The 21,574-nt window shown below is 37.5% G+C and overlaps 1 protein-coding gene across 7 annotated transcripts in view; it reads right to left on the reverse strand.

Moving 5' to 3' along the window:
- The window catches only part of KLHL29 (kelch like family member 29), a 426,037-nt gene that overhangs the window by 33,203 nt on the left and 371,260 nt on the right, over window positions 1-21,574 (reverse strand). For all 7 annotated transcript variants that reach the window (XM_034432194.3, XM_060689303.2, XM_060689304.2 and 4 more), the window contains 3 exons: window positions 11,713-11,911; window positions 7,298-7,480; window positions 5,674-5,854 (listed from right to left, as the gene is read on the reverse strand). In XM_034432194.3, the coding sequence (XP_034288085.1) occupies window positions 5,674-5,854; window positions 7,298-7,480; window positions 11,713-11,911 (563 nt within the window). The remainder of the gene's footprint in view (window positions 1-5,673; window positions 5,855-7,297; window positions 7,481-11,712; window positions 11,912-21,574) is intronic.

Raw genomic sequence — 21,574 nt, forward strand, 5'->3', positions numbered from 1 at the left:
CACATGATCTTAATTTCAAAAGCTGTGGATAATACGAATGGCTATCTTTTGCAGCAATGTAAAAGATACTTTCAATATTCTAATAAGTACTTTGTAGGGAAAAAAAAGTTGAAGTGAAAAAAGCAAAATGTTTAACTCGCATATTCCTAGGGTAGATTTCATTTTACAATGTTTATTTCCAAAAACATGGCTTTGGGATTTACATTTGGATATTTCAATCACACACATGCCAATTTATGCCTACACATAGGCCAGATTATACAAGATAAGAAGATGGCCAAAATGTTCTGAGATGTTTGCTCTGTCCCCAAATACAAATCTGTGTTTCCTTTGGTGGAAGGAGAATTACATTTTCCTGTCAGTCTCCTACCCTTATTCTGTCAGAGTGAAAGAGATTATTTAAAAAAAAAAAACTATTGGATATAGCTCTGGAGGGTCCCGACATTCTACCATTATATATTTGAGATAGCGAGCTTTGTATTTTTCAAATCAGAACAGAAACTATGTTATGGAACACAATACATTTTCCATGTATGCTACCTTTGCTTCGCAAAAAATCTGTAAATAGATTAATTCTGCTTGCTTCTTTATAAATTCTGCTTGTTTTAGACATATATACTGTCTAATACTTTTTCTGTTTACTCAGCAATTTCATTCAACTGCTGTGACAAAAGCAGGATACTTGTACATCAAAGAGGATAGAACTTCCTTAAAAGTTTTGCTGAAGATCTCCTGCTATGCTACAGTGCGAGATGGGGGAAAAATCAATTGCTAAATGATGGTCTACTGTATAACTCTCAATCAGAAAGAGCTTGTTCAGAGGGTACGGCTAACTGGAACTAAATCTTCTACATAAAGAAAGATGCACTTTCCCCCCTAAGTGATGCCTTCAGGAATAAGAAGAATTTTCTTTTAAATTTCTCCCAGTAAATACTGTATCTTTCGGAGTATAAGACGCACCTTCCCCCCCGCCTCCCAAAGTGGGTGAAATTTAGGTGCATCTTATAGACCAAATACGGGCGTTTTTGGGCTCCCAAGCCTTCTGCATGTCATGTTTTCATCCTTCCTGGCCCCCAGAAGCACTCTGCAGGCCAAAAATGGGCTGTGTGGAGCACTGCAGTGCTTCTGGGGGCCTGGGAGGGTAAAACGCAACGCACAGAGGGCTTGGGAGCCCAAACATGGGTCCTTTTGGTGAAAAAGGCCAATTTTGGCAAAAATGGGCCATGTGGAGCACTACAGAGTGCTTCTGGGGGCCTGGGAGGGCAAAAATCTGACGCGCGGAGGCCAAAACCTATTTTTTTCTTGTTTTCCTCCTGTAAATATAGGTGCGTCTTATAGTCTGGTGCATTTTATATCCAAAAATATGGTAATACTAATAAGATGGCACACTGGTATAATAGGCACAGTTCACCTTGTTGTAACCATGTTGCGTCCATTAGTCATGCTTCAAACTACATTTTAATTTTTATGTTTGCTACTATTCTGATTCCATTACTTTGGAGGCTTTTCTGGAAGCAGATTCATATTACTTGTTTATTGATCCTTCTCCAAAGCAGAGGATTAAGTTTTAAATGGACATTAAGCTGCCAGAAATAATTCCTTTCTAGGCCAACGTGTTCCTGACCTCCACTTTCTTTGTTTTGTCCAAGTGATTCTTTCAGAGTCTGGACACAAAAATAGCAGTTGCAGATCAAAAGGTTAACTACTATTCCAGGAGAGAGGAAATGAATAACCTGAGCACTTGGAATCAAGTGCCAGAACTTAAATCTGATATTTTTGGGGGATGGAGGAACTTTCTTCCATGACTTCACATAATGATACACCAGCTGCTAATGTGACAGGATTCACAACTTCAACTCCCATAGAGGAGTTGAACAGCAAGTCAATTCCAATGTTATCATGGGAAAGAGCTATCATATGACTTGTATTATTGCTCTCATTGTTTGGACACTAGGTTTTAATGCTCTTGGGCAGAAAAACAAAATTAAAGGATAAATAGATAGATAATATATGTATGTATGTATGTATGTATGTATGTATGTATGTATGTATGTATATATGCTATGCTATAATATGGTATGATATATCCAGAATATACTGTGAAACGACAATTATTATTTAAACTTACAAAGCATTGAAGTCTGTAAAACATGTAAAAATAAAAATAAATAATAGTTATGACAAGTTGGACATATTTCCCCAATTTCAGCTATGTCATGTTTTTCTCATTCCATGTTTTCAGTTGTTACAGATTTTAATATTTGTTACTCTGTACTTATATTGAATGGAAAAAGCTCTTTAGATTATACTGTAAATTATTCTTTTTCTGAATTATGTCTGAATACACATAAGCATTGTCCTCTTAATTCTTTTCTGTCTTGGTTAGCAACTTTATCAATGAATGCTTTAATTTATTTCTCTTATAAAGCTTCTGTACCATCATTACTTGAAATTTATGTACCATACCTTCACTATCTTATACATTATTCAGAGGATACTTTGCAGAAAAATAGTTACGGAAAAACAACATTGTACTGTATTATAAAAGTCTGTTTTCTATGCCTCCCATAAATATGTCCTTCCTGTATATCGCCTTTTCTTCTTCCAGCTGAAATATGACTGGCCAAAGCTGCAGGCATTTTTTTTTTCTGTAGTCACATTATGGATTCCAAACTGCTATCTACTTGAATCTTACAAGCATATGAACATCATGGATCTCTTTAAAATTCTTTTGTCTCATTGCATATAGCAAAGGGAAAAAATCCATTTGAAAAGGAATGTGATAGAATAGATGGCCCAGCTTCAATGCATATTCTTATTTCTCAGAAGGGAATTTATAGAAAAGCAATACAAAAAACTATTGCAGAGCATTAAAAAAAAAAAAACACAACTCCATTAGAATAATGTTCCTGCCTCTACAGCGGAGAAGCAGGGTTGGAGAAATTATATGATGAAAATTTGGAAAAACCTTATTTTCATGATGGATAAGCACATGCAGGTAATTTTCACTGAACTAATATCTGCATATTGTTTGATACTGAAATATTTGTATATTAAATCAGGCAAGAAGTATCTTCATCAATGAGAGCTGATGATGTACCTTGGCAGCTAAGAGAATAGCTACAAATTATAATTACCAATATTATTTATTATATTTATATCCCATCTTTCTTTGAATAACTGAGTTAAACTTAGCTAACGAAAATTTAACCCTAAACCTACTGTTAGTCTGAAATCTAACTATTACCATTCCTTGTATAAAATGACTAGTTCAAATTGCAGTTCTGGCAATAAATTCAGTAGATTGTTGGCAACAAAATGAGGTCTTCTTTTAGATATTATAGTACATCTTAATTTTAAAGAATTCTGGCTTATTGGTCACCAAAAATGTCCTCCTCAGCTTCATATAGGGCTGTGAGTCTACTGATATCTTTGACCTTTCTCAGCATGACATTCATAAGCTATGATCTTCATACCAATGCTGTACAAGCCAGAGAACAAACTGTATGGGTTAGCAAGAAAACCTGATAAGTAGCCATCATGCTGATTTACGAGTAGACTAGAAGTATCTAATGAAATTTTGGCTTACTGTGATGTCCAAATATGGCTGATGCATAACAGCTTTGAATAGTTTACAGCAGCTTCCCCAACACAAAGTGCCCAGTGTAAGTTTGGATTTGAATTGAAAACTCAGGGAGTTAAAAATCCACACATTCTGATTGTAGAAGGCTGTTCTACAGGTCTGTCTGTCTGTCTGTCTGTCTGTCTGTCTGTCTCTGTCTCTGTCTCTGTCTAGTGCTAGTTATCACTCTGACTGAACTAATTTTGCTGGAGGAAATGTATATTTGAGTAGGTTTTATTGTAAAATTTATTTTGATGACATTGTGTATATACTCGATTCCCATGTACCTATGAATCAGTGAGTGAATGTCCACAGATCTTTGTGGGACTCAAGTATCTTCTTCTGTGAGATTTATGCTCTATGCGAAATAAGAGTTTTTAAAATGGAAATAGCTAAAACAATCATTCAAGTTCAAAAATGAAAACTTCTGGGAAGACACTTTACAAAACAGATGAATGCTTTAGTTATTTGCCTAGAATCTGAAATATAGTATTTGTAACACTCTTTATAGAAATAGTAAAAAAAAAATCAAAAAAATAATAATCCAGAGATTGGAAAACATAGCTTGTTCTAAAAAAAATGAGTAACAGGAGGTGCCAAGGTTTTGTTTTCTGTATGCCAGCAGAAAATTCAAGGGCTTAAAAACCAGTAGATGGCATAGTAGAATCAAAAGGAATAGATTTAGTGAGAGAAACGAAGAAGAGAATAAAGTGCCAATTATTATAAACATTAATCTCATAATAAGAGAAATACAAGTAACCATTTTAATCTGGCTATAGGTAGCTACAAAAAGTACTGTGGGCACAGTCTACCTTTACTCCTTCCAGCTCCTGATAATGGTTTTAGAATGAGACAAAATCATCATGCCAGTTTAGCAACCTCATGAACAATGCTGCACTTTGATGAAACTGTACATTGAGAAACAATTTGGACAACAAATTCTTTTAGTATTGATAAGGATCCACAGAAACTTAAGTAACTTAGGTTCCCCATTGTTTTGTATAAAAGATATGAACAGTTGCTTTGGGTCTTAAGAGATTCAGTTGACGTTTCATGAAAAAACTAAATTTCTTACTCCGTAATCCATACAAATCACTGTCCTCAAAATTTACAACACAGACGTAGGATGGGTCTCTCCCCTAACTATTGGAAAAGCTGATAGAATTTTGCTAATTCTACAAATGAATTAGGTTTTTTTTTTAAACTATTAGTTTTTCATAGTTAAAAAAAAAAACTAATTCATTTGTTGAATCAAGATTTAGGCTGAAAGGGCATTTGGATAATACATCTCTCTCCAAGCAGTTTGAGAAACAATACAGGGTTGTGGCCTTGTACACAAAGATTAGTTACCAGAATAAAATATTATTGGGAAAGAACCATGAAGAATGGTCTTTGTGATCACTTCAATATGCTGTGCAGCAAGGCAGAAACAACAGGATCACAACACATGCCCACATGATACAGTCCCAAAACAGTTAACCTCCACTAGGAATGGAGATACTTCAGAAATGCCTCAGATGTGCTGAGTTGGCCAATTTCGGGACACCTTTATGTGTTGGTTGGTGGGCCACTGAGTTGGTACTGAGGTGGGTCTGTTTGGGCACAGATCTCTGGAAGCAGTTCCCTTTAATATAATCAGTCGCAGAAGCATGTTTCTCTAAATTTATAAAAGCTAAAGCCACAGGAATAAAAAAAGTGCTAACCTCCCTGCTGGTTTTAGGGATATTATTCTTGCCCTGCATGTCTATTAAACTGATTTGTTGGGTTTCCTAGAATAATAGTAAAGCAGGATAACTCTAATGGGAAAGTAAACAGAGATCTGGTACATCTAAGCTCCTTTGTTACTTACCGAGACTCCTTATTCTCAGTCACACTTTTACTAAGATCTGGTTCAGGAGGAACTAAAATAACAAAAATAGAACAAAACTCAAACCCAACTTTATCTGATTTTTAAGAAATCCAATCTACTAAATAATCTAAAAAAATGTTATTTTCATCATCAAATCTCTGAGTAGTTTCAGAACTATTTTCTGTACACAAAATAAATTTACCTCTCCACATGATCGACATTGCCCGCTACACCAAGGCCTCCTATGGTATATATTTTGCCATCATAAACCAAACTGTTGTGTCGACATCGTGGGACTGTCATTCGGGAAACGAGATTCCAGTTATCAAGGAGCGACATGTAGCACCAGACATCAGCTAGCGTGACTCCAGCTTCCATACCACCTGTCCTCAGTAAGGAGAAGGGGGAAAAAACCCCACAGTGACTTGATATATATTGCAAGGCAAGTCAACTGCAATACAAGATCTTCCAAATGACACATGACTAATTAAAATAAATCATCGTCGATTGCAAGCATCTGTTCCGATGATGCAGATTGCTGTCACTTATTTATGCATCCCAACGGTTTATTTTTTAAAAAAGGCTGTCATGATGTCAGGCTAGGCAGGACATTTGCATATGTGAGCATAATTAGGCAGCATTCATAAATATCCTACAGGCTATTCAGTTGTATGAAGCAACTAAGCATTTTACTCAACGTTTTCAGATTAGAAATTATCCCTAACACATGGCCTAGGCAATGGATGCTACAACCAGGGGGGCTGTTCTCAGAATCTCTGTTCCGTCCATGGATGCAGAACGTAATACAGTAATTAAGGATTTTGAAGAGTCACTACACATTATACTCTATGGGTATCACGAAAATAGTAATAATGAAAAAAAGTATCAAGATACTCCCAGTGGCATGTGACAAACAGCTTTTGCAATTGATTCTTCTCTCACCTTTTCTCCACCTGCAATCTCTCATACCTTGTACTTCCTTCCTAATTCCATGCAGTCCCCAAGGTTGACTATGTAAATTTCCTTCCACAAGTGAAATGTTGGCTATAGTATGTTGTGGTTATAGCAATAGCAATAGCACTTAGACTTATATACCACTTTCCAGTGCTTTTAAACTCTAAGCGGTTTACAGAGTCAGCCTATTGCCCCCAACAATCTGGGTCCTCGTGTTACCCACCTTGGAAGGATGGAACACTGAGTCAATCTTGAGCCTGGTGAGATTTGAATTGCCAAATTGCAGGCAGCCAGCAGAAGTAGCCTGCAGTACTGCACTCTAACCACTGCGCCACTATGAATAATGAAGTAGCTACGGTGGCATTTTAAAAATTGTACTATGTGTATTTACCTAAATCATTATGTGATATTGTGAATTTACATGTCAGTAATGTTGTAGCATTTCTGTTCCTCCAGTTACACATGCGAGAGAAGAGTTTGTTCCCTTTCACTAAAAGTAGGAAGAGGTTTCAAGGACAGATTTTTTTTAAAAAATGAGCAGGGATTACATGTCTTTTAAGTAAACATGGTCATACAGATCAACGACTTGAACAAACCGGCTTCAGATACAGAAACATGATCATTTTGATTCAGATCCAGATGCTTCATACTGTGTCACAATTGCAAGGAAAAGCTCTTCACAGTTTAATCAAGATCCCGAATGTATCTTTTTGCACATTACACGGGGAAAATGTCCTAGGGAGAAAATCTGAGCTGAAATGAAATGGAAAATGCTCGAAGGAACTCTCTTCTTCCCAGCCAAACAATCATCCATCCATTCTGATTAGTTTGCCATATAAGTTTGCAAAGAATCCATCGTATTTGTTGCTCACCTGAGAGGTAGACATTGTCTCCAGCGCTCACCACACTAAAAAACTCCCGATCATAGAAGGGCAGGGTGGCCAGTGGGTACCATTTGTTGTTCTGAGGATTGAAGCATGTCACTGCTGTCAAAGCCCGTTGATTCATTCCAATCATCTGACGGCCTCCTACTAGGACTATGACTTCTGCTACACCTAGAATGGTAAATATATATTATCAGATCATAATCTCTGAAGGATCATAATCTCCAATTTCCTTTACCTTGTTATTCTTTGCATAAGCTTAATTCTTTTCTGCTGTTTCATTAGATTTGATTACATGCTTAGTGCACTCTGAACAGGATAAGCAGAATTTGTACATGGCCTAAAATATTCCTCTTGCTGCTTAAATAGCACACAATGCATGGCCTTTTTTTCAAGTTCTGGCAAGATAATATATGTAGACTAAATTTGGAGTATGTTTCTATCGAGTGGAAAGACACTTCTTTTTCAATATACCTTTCCTGCTAATTTTTATGTTTATCCTTATTTTCAAAACAACATTAATATTGATCCAATATCAAAGGAGGTCAAGCCCTTCGACTCAAATGAATTAATATTAATCCAGGGGGAAACATTACACTTCACCTGCTAATATGGATTTGAATAATTATTCCTTAAAAGATCTTTGTGCAAGGAACTTATTTGAAGAACTCAAAAATATTTTTCAAAAACTGGAGTTTTCTTTAAATGATGGATGTGTATTCTAAAATAATCTATTGAGCATTGCCAGCATGACATCAGATAGGGTGTTTATGTTTCCTTCCTTATGTTTGCTTTGGAAATTTTAACTTAAGTGTTTCTTTTCCCCTCGGAGAGAGGGAGAGGAAAATAAACACAACTACTGTACATTTTTAGTTGTCTCATGATAACATAAAAGAGAATAGGAACATTTTCAAATGTTTAGCTACCATGAGAGTCGGTTTGGTTTAAGGTACTGTCCTAGAAATAAGGATATTGGGGAGTTCTAGTTTAGGCATGAAAGCTAGCTAGGTGACTTTAGGCCAGTCACTCTCTCTCAGTCCAGCAACCCTCACAAGGCTGTTGCTGTGGAGAAATATGAAACGGAAGTATTACATGTGTTGCCATCTTGAATTGACCCTCTCTTTCTCTCTCTCTCTCAAAAAAAAAAAAAAAGTTGGGGGGGAGGGACAGAATAAAAATCTAATAATAATCTCTGCTTTGGAATGAACTATTTATTGCTATACAGATATACAGAGATAGTATCAACAAGTGACAGATTATAAAACTTGGGCGTAAATTCAGCTGGCACTAAGATGATTGTTTCCAGAACAATGGCAAGAAAACTCATCACCTGTTTAGAACTAATGTGATTATAATAAATAGTCTCAAGAGGATATTGTAGATATTGTGATTTTCACAAAGGATTGAAAAACTCTTAATGAATAGTTACACTAATTGGACTTTGACTTACAGAAATAATCACTCTTCTTATTCTTGGGAAATTACTTTTTCTTAATTAATAATTTTCTGAAAATAGTTTGTATTACCCCCTACAATTTTTTTTGTAAACAGATACTTTCCAGAAATTGTAAAATTATCAGACATTTTGATGATTTGTTGGTCACCTCCAATTTACAAGAGTAAGAGAAGGACTGTTCCTGAAAGTATTTCATCTTTCTGATAAATTCTCTAATCAGATAACATTTCTGCAAGAAATGTAGCCTGACATACAGTTTTATATACTAATAACTTTTCGGCTTTTTGAATTTTCTTTCTGTCTTGAAGCACCTTTGAAAGGCAATTAGAATGCCCTCCACATGTAAATATGCCTAAATTTTACCTGAGATGTCATGCTATCTTTCAACAGAATGGGTTTGTTCAAATGTTTTTAACATTACTATAATAAAAGCCGATCAGGATCTCTTTATATTTCCTAGATAATAAATAAAATCTGGGAATTTAATCTGTTCACTGATTTAGTTACTCATTTACAATATTGCTCATCTTTCTTTTCATATGTGCTCATGTATATACAAGAATATAAAAGGAAATTTATTTTAAAAAAAACACTCTCATATTATGTTTTTTAAAGTATCATTATAACCAAGAATGTCAAATAAAATATAAGACTTAAGTTGTTTACCAAACAGAGGCACTTTAGTTATGACTTTCCACAGTCCGAAGAGGTCAATTTACATAAACTATTACATTCAGGACAAAAAAGGACATTGCTCAAAATTGAAGACGAAGTAATTATCTATAAAATGGCATCCCATTTTAAAAATGTATAGATCCTCCAACTATACATCCATGCCAAACAATGTTTGCTTAAAAACCCTTACAAATACAGGTAGTCCTTGATTTCTAACCATCCGTTTAGTGACTTTGCAGTTGGAACGGTACTGAAAAAAGTGACATGAACGGTTTTCACACTTATGACCATTGCAGCATCCCCATGGTCATGTGATCAAAATTCAGACACGTGGCAACTGACATATATTTATGGCAGTCGTACTGTCCCAGAGTCATGTGATCACCACATGTGACCTTTCAAGCTGGCTTCTGACAAGTAAGGTCAATGGGGGAAGTCAGATTTGCTTAATGATCGAATGATTCCCTTACCAACTGCAGTTAACAACTATGATAAGAAAAGTTGTGAAATAGGGCAAAGCTCACTCAATAAATGTCTTATTTAGCAACAGAAATTTTGGTCTCAATTGTGGTGGTAAGTTGAGGGCTACCTGTACTCCTTTCTCTCTCTTCAATGCAAATACAGTAGTGGCCAAATTTGTGGAAACCTTTTGGGAAAAGTATATTTTTGAGGTTTGATGGCTAATAACACCCCCCCCCTTTTTTTGGAGTTTCAAGATAATCATATTCCACTGCTGGAATGGCCTGGGAATAGCCCAGACCTTAACCCAATTGAAAATTTATAGAGCCAACTAAAGAAACTTGTTAGTGAGAAGTGACCCAGCAATAAAACCCAGTTAATAGAAGCAATCATTCAATCTTAGTTTCACATTGTAACAGCTGCAGAACTAAAAGACTTGGTTGACTCCATGGGAAGACGTTGTAAGGCTGTAATTCATGCTAAAGGTTACCCAACTACTGTAAGTATTAACTGACGTGATAGTTTTTGTATATCTTGTTTTTTCTACGTGTTTCACTTTTTTTCTTTATGCTGTAACTGCTATTCTAATAGCAAATCCTTCATAAAAGTTATTGCATTACCTTCTTGATTAAATTATCTTTCCATTGATATATAATTTTATGGCACTACTCCAAAAAGAGAGTGGTGTTATTAGCTAATTTTTGAAAATACACTTTTCCCAAAAGGTTTCCACAATTTTGGCCACTACTGTAGCAAAAAAAGGAAGAAAATCATCAGGAAAGAGAGTGAAAGAACAGGTTTGCTGGACTGGAAAGGGAAGGAGTTGATAAAGTAAGAGGAAAAGATAAACTGAACTGGTCAGAAGAACTGTCAAGGCTATAGGTTTAAAAAAAGAACTGTCAAAGTTATAGGTTTACAACGGGGCAGGAGAGAGGCCACTGTAATCCCTTCTGTCTCACAATGTGAGGACTATGGGTGGAGGAGCCCTCTCCTTTCATGGATTGCAATGTACATTTTCTTTTTTTGGGGAGTCTTCACTTTTACCAAGGCAGAAATAGCTTCTCTCCTTCAGTAGTCTGCCCCTTATTTTATGAAAATGAGTCCTCGTTTCCAAGGGGCGAGTGAGATCCTCTGTAGACTTATCCAGAAGTCACATTATGTTTAATGGCTTTTCTGCTTAATAAATCTGCTTGCAGCTAGCCAGGCATTTCATAAATGATACAAAAGGTGTGTGTGGCTGTGATACCTCAGGGTCATGCATAGATTTAGATATGTTATTGTCAAAATTTTTTAAAAAATATTATTGTCATCATTAAATGGCAAAAAAAAAAAAAAAGAAAAGAAAAGATTATACTATTTTCTGGAAGGCAACTAACATATTCAAGGATGTCTGTAATTTTAAAGGTGTTTGGGGAAAAAAGTCAGGTTGGATTAAAGAAATATAAACTACCTACATGCTCAGAATTCTATCTCCTGTCTGTGCTAAGCTGTTAAATAAATATGGCCAAACCATGACAGAAAACCATCTGCTAGAGAATTAGCACCTGGTCTGGGATGATGAATGCTCTCTCTCCGGTCCCACGCTCTCAATAACTTTTGCCACAAGGAGAATCAGTGGGAAAAACCTGAAGGACTGCAGGATGCTCAATTGCCCAGTTTGCAATGCCCAATTGCCCAGTTTGATATCAGATTGTATCTTGGACGCTTTACAGGAAAAGTGAGAGGAAGCCTTTTAATCTTGGTTCCTTACTTGCAGCCTGCAAATACCATTAGACATCTCAGAAATACGATATATTCAAGGCTCCACCATTACCTGCTGATAACCTGGGCCGGGTTCTTGGAGTTTGCATCTCTTGCCTGGCATGTGGCAACATGTGATAACGTTTTGCTTCGTTCACCAGATCCCGACAGGCCTCTGAAGATTTTATCAATTCCTCATTGTCAACAACGTTTAGCAGATAACTGGGATGGATGAAGGGCAGACGGACCACTGCCAACAGCTCAGCAGAATACTGTTAAAAAAAAAAAAGATACTGTGACTTCTTCATGCAACTGGTTTCTCAACAGCCCTGCCCTCTTTTTTGGGGTGCGGGGATCTATTTGGGACAGTGGAACATTTGTACTTGGCCTATTTTCATGATAATAATTCTGTCTAGGCCAGTGATGGCGAACCTTTTTGGCACCAAGTGCCGAAAAGGGAGCGTGCGTGCATATGGGCTGCAACCCGGAACAGGAGCTGCCCAGGGCGCATTCACGCACCTGAAAATGAACTTCTGGTTTCAGCTACTGAATGTCTAGTTTCAGCCAGCTACTCTTCCGGGTTTCTGGTGCGCATGACATTCATCTGGCCGGTACGCATGCTCACGCAGGAAAACAGAAGACCAGCTCTTCGAGTTTCCGGCACTGCTGCATGCAAAAAGGCCAGCTGATCATCGCACGTGCATGCGTGTCAGAAACCCAGAAGAGGAACGGGCGATGCCGCACATGCCAGGTGACATAGCTCCACATGCCACTTTGGGCACGTGTGCCATAGGTTTGCCATCACGGGTCTAGGCTTTTCTCTTCTTGTGTTTCCTCTTCTCAAAAAATAGTTACCACCCTGATGAAGATAAAACATTCTTCTGGGGAAAAAAAGTAAGCCTTCTTACTCACAGAAAAGAAGAAATAATGTCAAAAGATATCAGCTTTTGTTTTATAGCATGTAAACCAACATTTCAAACTTAAAATTGATGATGGAACCCATGCCAAATTAATATATCTTGAACAGAGGAGGCCTGTTGTGATTTTTGCAAGTTCTTCAGTTAACTTTGAAATAAAGAGGCTGGCTGCTTTATTTCAAACAAACAGTTATTCTGGTAGCATTTCAAATGTCAAAAAAGTTCTATGTTTATAGAACATCTAAAGTGAATGTAGTGAATAATAGCAGGAGTTGTGATAAAGCCATGGGCTTTTCTTCACTGACAAAACAAATACATTCTTTCAGGTTCTGCTAGAAGTCAAGCTCAAGGAGCTAATAATCGAATGCATGTGGCATATCTCCATCCTTCTGCATCAATAAAATAAACTTTACTGTGCAACGGATATTTAAATAGCTGAAAACATCTATCATCAGTCAAGGCGTAACAGAAACCAAAAGTGCAAGTGAGAGAAAAAGGAATATTATAAAACAGAGAATTCATGCAATGATTTATTTTTTGCAACTGTTCATTTCTCCTAAATATCACAAACTGCCTCAGACCATAAAAGCACAACAGGTGGAAAATAGGCAAAAAGAGCAGATTTGTAAAATATGGGAAAAGGTAATTAAGAACAGTCAAAGATATTGCTAGGGCAATGCTGTGAAACACTGGAAAGGGAGATGGAAACGTTCTTTAAGAACTTCAAAGCACCTGAGATCTTCAGGCAACTGGGAGTACCGTTATCATTCCGAAAACCTTTCTTAGCTAACTTTTCAATCTTGGAGACACTGTGTATTATGGAGAATGAAGACAGCCAACTAAGAATAGAAGAAAATGAGGATTTGGAAGGAGTGCAAATTATTTATTTATTTATTATTTATTTATTTATTTATTAATTTAATTTGTATACCGCCCTTCTCCCAGAAGGGACTCAGGGCGGTGAACAGCCAAAATTAAAAAACATACAAATGCAAAAGTTAAGATAATTAAAAGAATTAAATCATTGGCTACCCAAATTTAAAACCCCAATTCCATAAAATTTAAAATCCCAATTAAAGACCATTTAGGCTAGGCTGGCTTGATGAAATAAAAACGTCTTCAGGGCTTTACGGAAGGTCCGGAGGTCCGGGATCAATCGTATTCCAGGAGGCAGCTCATTCCACAGGGCGGGTGCCCCCACAGAGAAGGCCGACATTGCCTGACCGACGGCACCCCGAGGAGGCCCTCTCTGTGAGAGCGTATTGGCCGGTGGGAGGTTATTGGTAGCAGCAGGCGGTCTCGCAAATACCCTGGCCCTAAGCCATGGAGCGCTTTAAAGATGAGAACCAACACCTTAAAGCGCACCCGGAAGACCACCGGGAGCCAATGCAGCTCGTGCAGGAGAGGTGTTACGTGGGAGCGCCACGTCGCTCCCATAATCACCCGCGCGGCCGCATTCTGCACCAGCTGGAGCCTCCGGGTGCTCCTCAGGGGGAGCCCCATGTAGAGAGCGTTACAGTAGTCCAGGTGTGACGTAACCAAGGCATGAGTGACTGTGCACAACGAGTCCCGATCCAGAAAGGGGCGCAACTGGCGTATCAGGCGAACCTGATAAAATTATACTCTACTTATTCCAATTTTATTTTAAATTGTATTTTATCCAATTCCATTTTAAATTGTTTTTATCAGATTTTTAGTAATAATTTGTGTCTGGAACTCTGCACTTTGATATGGCCCAAGGGCTAATCAGTAAAGTAAAGTACTCTACTTAATGTTCTAAACACACCTAATTCTAACTTTCTAGAAAGTGGTTATCAATTCAGACCTAATAGAGACTAATGTTTGGTAACTATGTTAGTTATGAGCTGGACATCTCACCAGGACATCAATCACATATATTGAAAATGTTTTATTTGAAACATTTTCTAGGACACTAAAGTCTCTGGAGCTCCCACAATTTGATCAAAAGTGAAGTTTAAAAAAACCTACTCGTATAATGGACAGAGGGAAGATAGCTGTTGCCTTTATTAAAAAAAAAGACTAGCAGAGATGAAATATTAGGGGACTCATAAGAGACCACTTTTCAATCTTTGGGAGAAAACTACCATCTGTCAGTTCTACATTATTAAAATCCCTAAAAATTACATTTATTTAGGCCCTTGTTTGTTTAACCAACAATGGAACTATAAGAACAAAAAAACAGAGCTATAAGAAAAGCAAACTTTTATTTGCTGTTTTACCATATCAGCTGCAGTAACCGTCTAAACGTAAAATTAATAAAAACGTTCATCTCTTCAGAGTAGGAAATATCACAGCAAAAAGATAAAATTAATGTTCTGTATGTGTGCATTAGATTATCCTGAATAATCAATAAAGGCTGTGTTTGAATAATATCACATCTTTAGACAGTACTTATCGTTCAAAGCTTTGACAATTGCAGTATTATTGCAAACATATCCAATTCATTTTGACTGGTTATCTAATTGAGAACATAGTACAAAATAATTAAAACATCAAATTTCTGCCTACGACAGCTTATGCCAGTGATGGCTAACCTTTTTGCCATCGCGTGCCAAAGGCAGGGGGAGCGTGGGGTATGTCGCGTGCATGTGTGCCCACACCCATAATTATATGTGCCCCGCCCCCTGCGCATGCGTGCATGACCCCCCCGCACTCCTCCCACTTTTGGCACAAGATGGTATGGTGGGCCTGGTAGGCCCATTTTCTGCTCTCCCCATGCTCCAGAGCTTCTCTAGGAGCCTGAGAAGGGCAAAAACGGCTTTCCCCATCCCCCGGAGGCCCTCTGGGGGCCGGAAACAGCCTGTTTCCCTACTTCTGATGGGCCCAGAAGACCCAAAAATCAGTTAGCTGGTGCGCTGGAGCTGAGCTCGTGTGCCCACCGATATGGCTCCGTGTGCCACCTGTGGCACGCATGCCATAGGTTTGCCATCACGGGCTTATGCCCTTGGCCAGTAGTGGGTTTCAAAACCCGGCGCTACCGGTTCACTATCGGTAGTGTGCAGGTGCACTCGCTCGCTTTGCAAATATGCGGCACTTCTGCGCATACGCAGTTCATTTTTGATGATGTCTGGGTGGGTGGGTGGAGCTTCCCGCCACTGCCACTACCGGTTCGCCCGAACTGGGGCAAACTGGGAGCAACCCACCACTGCCCTTGGCCCAGTTGTTAATGTTAATAACACTAATGTATATTCTTAAAAAACACTACTGTTGTTACTGGCTTTATTTCCATGCTGTCTTTATTTGTTTCATATTTGTGTTGAATAATATAAAGGTGATATCAAAATGCTAAAGCTAATGGATATTGTTGAAGAAATCCTCCTGAATGTGGTATGACTGGCACATCTCTGATTTCCAAGCTGGCAATTTCTTTAGGAGAGAAAACTTGATGAAATGTTAGCCAGGAAATTGTCAGTATCTTAAAAAGCAACAAGGATAACACAAGCATTCAGACCAAACTCCAAAAGACAAAGCTGATAAATTGGGAGCCAGCAGTTTCTGGACTAGAGATCTGTTATGACAACATAGTTTAGGTGCCTTCAATCTTATCAGGAGATCAGCCAAGTATCTGTTAACAAGGGAGGGAAGGAGAAAAAAAAACCTTAGAATCTAAGTCCTGAAGCCCAAACCTATTTAAGGGTTTTGATTTCAATGTGCTCAGTGGTAGGATTCAGATTTTTTTTACTACCGGTTCTGTGGGCATGGCTTGGTGGGCGTGGCAGGATACTGCAAAATCCCCATTTCCTCCAGGGGAAGGTTACTGAAAAATCCCCATTTCCTCAGCTGGGACTCAGGGGGCAGAGAATAGATGGGGGCGGGGCCAGTCAGAGGTGGTATTTACCGGTTCTCCGAACTACTCAAAATTTCTGCTACCAGTTCTCCAGAACCTGCTGAATACCACCTCTGAACAGGCTGCGTAGAAGAAATATTTGGGGTGGATATGGCTTTATTCTCGGCTACAATAGAGAGTGAAATCAAGCCAAATCACAAGCCTTCTGGCAAGGATACCTGTAAAAAGGGTGTTCAGTGTTAGGAAAAGCGAGACTGACAGCCAGGTGTACTCTGAAGCCTGACAAAACCTGTCAAAAATAGACTGACTAGTTATAAAAAAAAAATAATAAAAGGAAAAGTCAGGACAGTGTACAACCTCTCCAAAATGCTGCAATGTAATTAAAAAACAAAACAAAAACTCAACAGTTTAATGGAAGATGAGTGAAAATGTATATCAGTGACCAGGAAAGAAAAAAATCCAAAGAATTACCGGCTAACAAGTAGAGCAAGGAAAATAACTGTCAGAATAACTCTGTCTTTCTAGCCATAAAACATAAGTAAACAAATCCATAAAATGTAAGTAGTCTTCATTCCATCATGGGTATACTATCCCTGACTATAAAGCTGTTGGGACAGTTCAGTTCTGAATAATTTCTGAAAGTTAACAATGCTATGAGCCTCACTACCGCGTACAGTTCTCTTGGGACATATGCAGTGACTGATGGTTGGAGGAAGCAATTCAGGAAGCACATTTGTGCCAAAATATATGGGGTTTTACAAGTAATGACCAGAACTATGAACTCCAAGACAAATTCCCAGTGCAGAACTGCTCCTTAGAGGCAGTGCCATGGTATCCACAGATGTCACTGGAGTTACTAGAGTACTGACATCTGGTTGAACATTTTGGATTAGATAAACTAGATATGCTGGACTAGGTAAACTTTGGTGTCATCTAGCAGGCTGTATTAATTTTGAGATATTTTTTAAAAAGGATGGTTCACAGATGACAGAGTTCACAATTTGTCCTTGGGGAGACCCTATAGACCAGGGGTCTCCAACCTTGGCAACTTTTAAGATTTGTGGACTTTAACTTCCAGAATTCCTCATCCAGCAAAGCTGGCTGAGGAACTCTGGGAGTTGAAGTCCACAAGTCTTAAAGCTGCCAAGGTTGGAGAACCCTGCTATAGACCACTTCTTTGGAACTGCCTGCAGGATAGATAAATGGTACTGAGTGGGATGTATATGAGGTGGCAGTTGACTAATAAAAATGCAGGTAGCCTTGACTGTCATCCCTCTCAGGTGAACCAGAGAGGAAATGATTAGATCAACTAATTCCAACTTACTCTAGGGCTGTATTAACTAAACCTTGCAAGTCTGAAAATACAAACTTCCCCCTGCCACTTTTAACTGCTTGAACCATTAGGGTAAACCCTTCCTCCTTTTCTGACCATTAAGCTACTGAGGACTCCCACCTTTCTTGTCTGATTGTTTTTAGTCAGCATCAATTCTCTTCAATCCCCAAGGTCGTCTATACATTTCATTACGTTAACTGACAACTGCTTGTTTAATGACAGTTCAAAATTATAATGGCCTCGAAAAAAATGATTTATGATCCATCCTTAAAATTAGAACTATTATACTACCTCCATGGCTACCTGATTGCAATTTGGGTGCTTGGCAGCCTGCTTGCATTTATGACAACTCTAATGTCTTGCGGTCACATCATCACAATTTCCCAGCTGGAGTCCGACAAGGAAGATCAATTTGAGAAGCCAGATTCACTTAATGGCTGCATGTTTTGGTAAAAATATTATTTTTTTTTATAATTTATAAAAATGGGTCTGATCACATGATGACTCACTGTACAACTGTACTGACTTATGATGGAAATTCCAATCCCAATTGCGGTCGTAAGTCGAAGAACACTTGGTAGGATACATGTACCCTTATTGAAACCTATTAGATGTGAGACAATGGCTTGAATAATTACCAGTTTCTACTTAATTTATTTTGTAATTCAAGATTTGGAACGTATTCAGTGTTTAAATCTTATCCCCAAAAAGTGAGCTATACACCAACTGTGGTAATCACAACCAAGTGAGGCATTCTGAACAGTTTTCAGTTATGGTTTTGGAACAACTCAATTTGTATGAATTTAGCTTCCATTTATTACTTAACCCACACTATTGCCAATTTCAGAGAGTTATTTAAAGTGACAACCCAGATTTTTCATATGGGAAAGAGAACAGGGGTAGAATTTTTCTTAAAAAAAGGGGGTCGGGTACTGTTAGTAATTTGCTCCAAAGCCTTTAGCACTTTCCCTCAATAGTTTTTTTTTTTTTTAAAGATATTAAAAAATCACAGGGAATAGAGCAGACATTTACAAGATTACTTAAGAGCGTTTCTTTAGAGAAGAAGGAAAAGTTCTCTATAAACTTTTTGGATTTATCCTTTGAGACCACAAACCTGCTACTAGATACCATAGTCCTTCAAATTAGAAGAAGATGAGAGATCAAAGAAAATCAATGGGGTCAAAACTCTATGCATCTTCCAGCAAAGGTAGGTTTAGTCACAAACTCTATCTTATAATAGACTAATATTGAGCTAGATAATAGGTCAATCGAAAATGATTTGGGAAAGGTACTTCGGAACGGGCAAGACTGCTGGCATAGCACATCTTTAAAACTGTAGTTTTTTTCAGGTTTCCATACAAGAAGATGTGACTGTTTTATCAGGGGACTCTTTAAAATAACTACATCTATTATAACCTGATTCCTTTAATCAGCCACATCTACTTTTTCATGCCACTGTTTTGGAGAAGGATTGCACTTCTTCTCCCACCCATCTGGAAGCACTTCTTATGAATTATTATTTTTGAAGCATTTTCAAATCTGTTTCCTCAAGGAACACTGGTGCTACTCAACCACAGCTTACTTGACCATCTTGGCTATAAGAGATGAGATACACACTGTGTTTCTTTAAATTTCCTAGTTTTAGCAATTTTTTTAAAAAAAGCAATACCCTTCCTCCAACTTCTAGACTAGATTGAACAGTATCTAGTCAATAGTCAACCCATGTTGTACAAAACTCACAAAGAAGGTCCCCTTCTCTTTTGATATCTATCAATGATGGTGTTGCTAGGGAAAACCTAGTAACCTACCAACATCTAATGCAGAAATGAAGTAAATGTTTAATTAAATCATATTCTTTTTAAAAAAAACATTGTCTTCTCATTTTAACAACTGCTCATTGTGAAAAGGAATAAAAACAAGTTGCCCTGCCTCAACAACAAAAAGCTGATCTTCTTTTAACCGTTCTCTCAGATGCTGTTCATAATGCCAATTAATCATTACTAGCATTGAGTGATGTAGAATCTCATTAAAACTGCACCAAGATCTTTGAGAATATGTGTTTATTGCACACATACATGAAAACAAGCATACAGAACTAATCTTCCTGTCCCTGGAAAATGAGAGGAACTTTGTTTAAAACAATGTATGTAGTATACTGTAACTCTTTTAAATTTTCGTATGAGTTCATTAATTTTGATACACATTCTAGTAATCAAGGTACTCTATAAGATAATTATGTTCAATTGTGACATCTTTTTACTTTTGTCAACTGAGATTGTGATAATTACCTTATTATCCATTTTCTTTTTACGGACATTAGGAATACATATTATTTAATGCAGCATTTAATACATATTATTTAATCCAGCATTCCTGCTATTTACTACTATTCCTTCCTTTTCTTTTAAGCTCTCCTATTACAATTTACTTTAACGTGTATCCTATTTCTTTATTTTAGAACAACTCATTCAGTTTTGCAGGATTCCAGTAGCATAATTTCCAAAATGTCTCAGTATATATAATGTGCGTATACCCCTCCAGAAGCCATAGTTTATATTTGATTAGTTACTTATATGCAAGCAAATATGGCAATTTTGGTATATACAAACTTTAATATTCGTGCTTCCTGTTCACCCTGAGTTTCAAAAGAACTAGCCCTCAGCTCCTGAAAAAGACTGCGTAATTGTTCAGACATTATCTTGTCTCAGAAAATTTAACTGTTCACTTGAAAGAAATGAATACCAGTTCAGAAGTTCTACAGATAAAGCTTTGACAAATCAATCAGTATAGCTCCATTTTAATCAATGTGGAATAATCTTTGTTTTAATTTTTTTTACTTAGCCAAAGATCTTTCTCTACGGAGGCAGTTTAGCCAATAGCAATGACTCTTCAGAATTTTTGACATCTTTCACAAGAACCCTAACTCTAACCCCTGCTCAATGCAGGATCTTCAATCTAGGAAGTAGATACATTATTCCTTAAAAATGGCAGCCCAACTCCTTCCTGCTCTACTCTAAAACAACATTATCATTATTAACATTCTTAACTGAAGTTCCATCAATGGTTCTAGTGCTCCTTTTCATTTTACATGACAGGGCAATAACATATTTGATGACCATTCTCATAGTGCAAATGTGGGGAAATGTGAGATACTGTATAACATGGGTTCAAAAATGCAGTGGAGTTCTTCTTTATTATAGGAGGCAATTCAATTCAGATATGACACACAATACTATGGGTAAATGCACAGGGACAAGCACCAAGCACCTCCCACAATATAGACATTATGCTACTGTTTTCACCTGTGTTGAGTGTATTACTTAGCCTCATGTTCATCTGAAACCAATAACTATTTTTATATGTACTGCTGTCCAAGCTCGTCACTCCTTTCTTAATTTTCTATCTTTGATTTATTTTTAACTAAACGCAGAACTATACTTTTATCACTGTTGAATTTCACCTTATAGGTTTTAGTCAAAAATGCCAGTCTGTCAGGATATTTTTGAACTTGATTCTATTTTCATATCACATCTGTGGACTGGAGAAACATCCTCTGTGATTTCATTCAAGTCAATTATAAAAACCATTTCTCACAACTGTCTAGAATGAAGCAAAGCCATTAATGAAGACTTGTTGGGGACAATTCTTTAATCAACTATGAGTTCATAAGGTATTCCCACTTTTGTGAAGAAAAGAAAAATGAGTCAATTTTCTCAGGGTGCCCGAGGAGTGGGATCTGGATCTAGTTCTCCTAAATTGTATGCACTTTCCATTATACCAGGGGCCGGTTTCAAAACCCATTGCTACCGGTTCGCTCGTGGACATGCATGCGCTCATGTGCAACGCTTCTGCGCATGCGCAGAAGGGTCTGGGTGGG

The sequence above is a fragment of the Pantherophis guttatus genome, chromosome 1 (genome assembly GCF_059756535.1).
Source record: "Pantherophis guttatus breed Tessera chromosome 1, ASM5975653v1, whole genome shotgun sequence".
Classification (NCBI taxonomy): Eukaryota; Metazoa; Chordata; class Lepidosauria; order Squamata; family Colubridae; genus Pantherophis; species Pantherophis guttatus.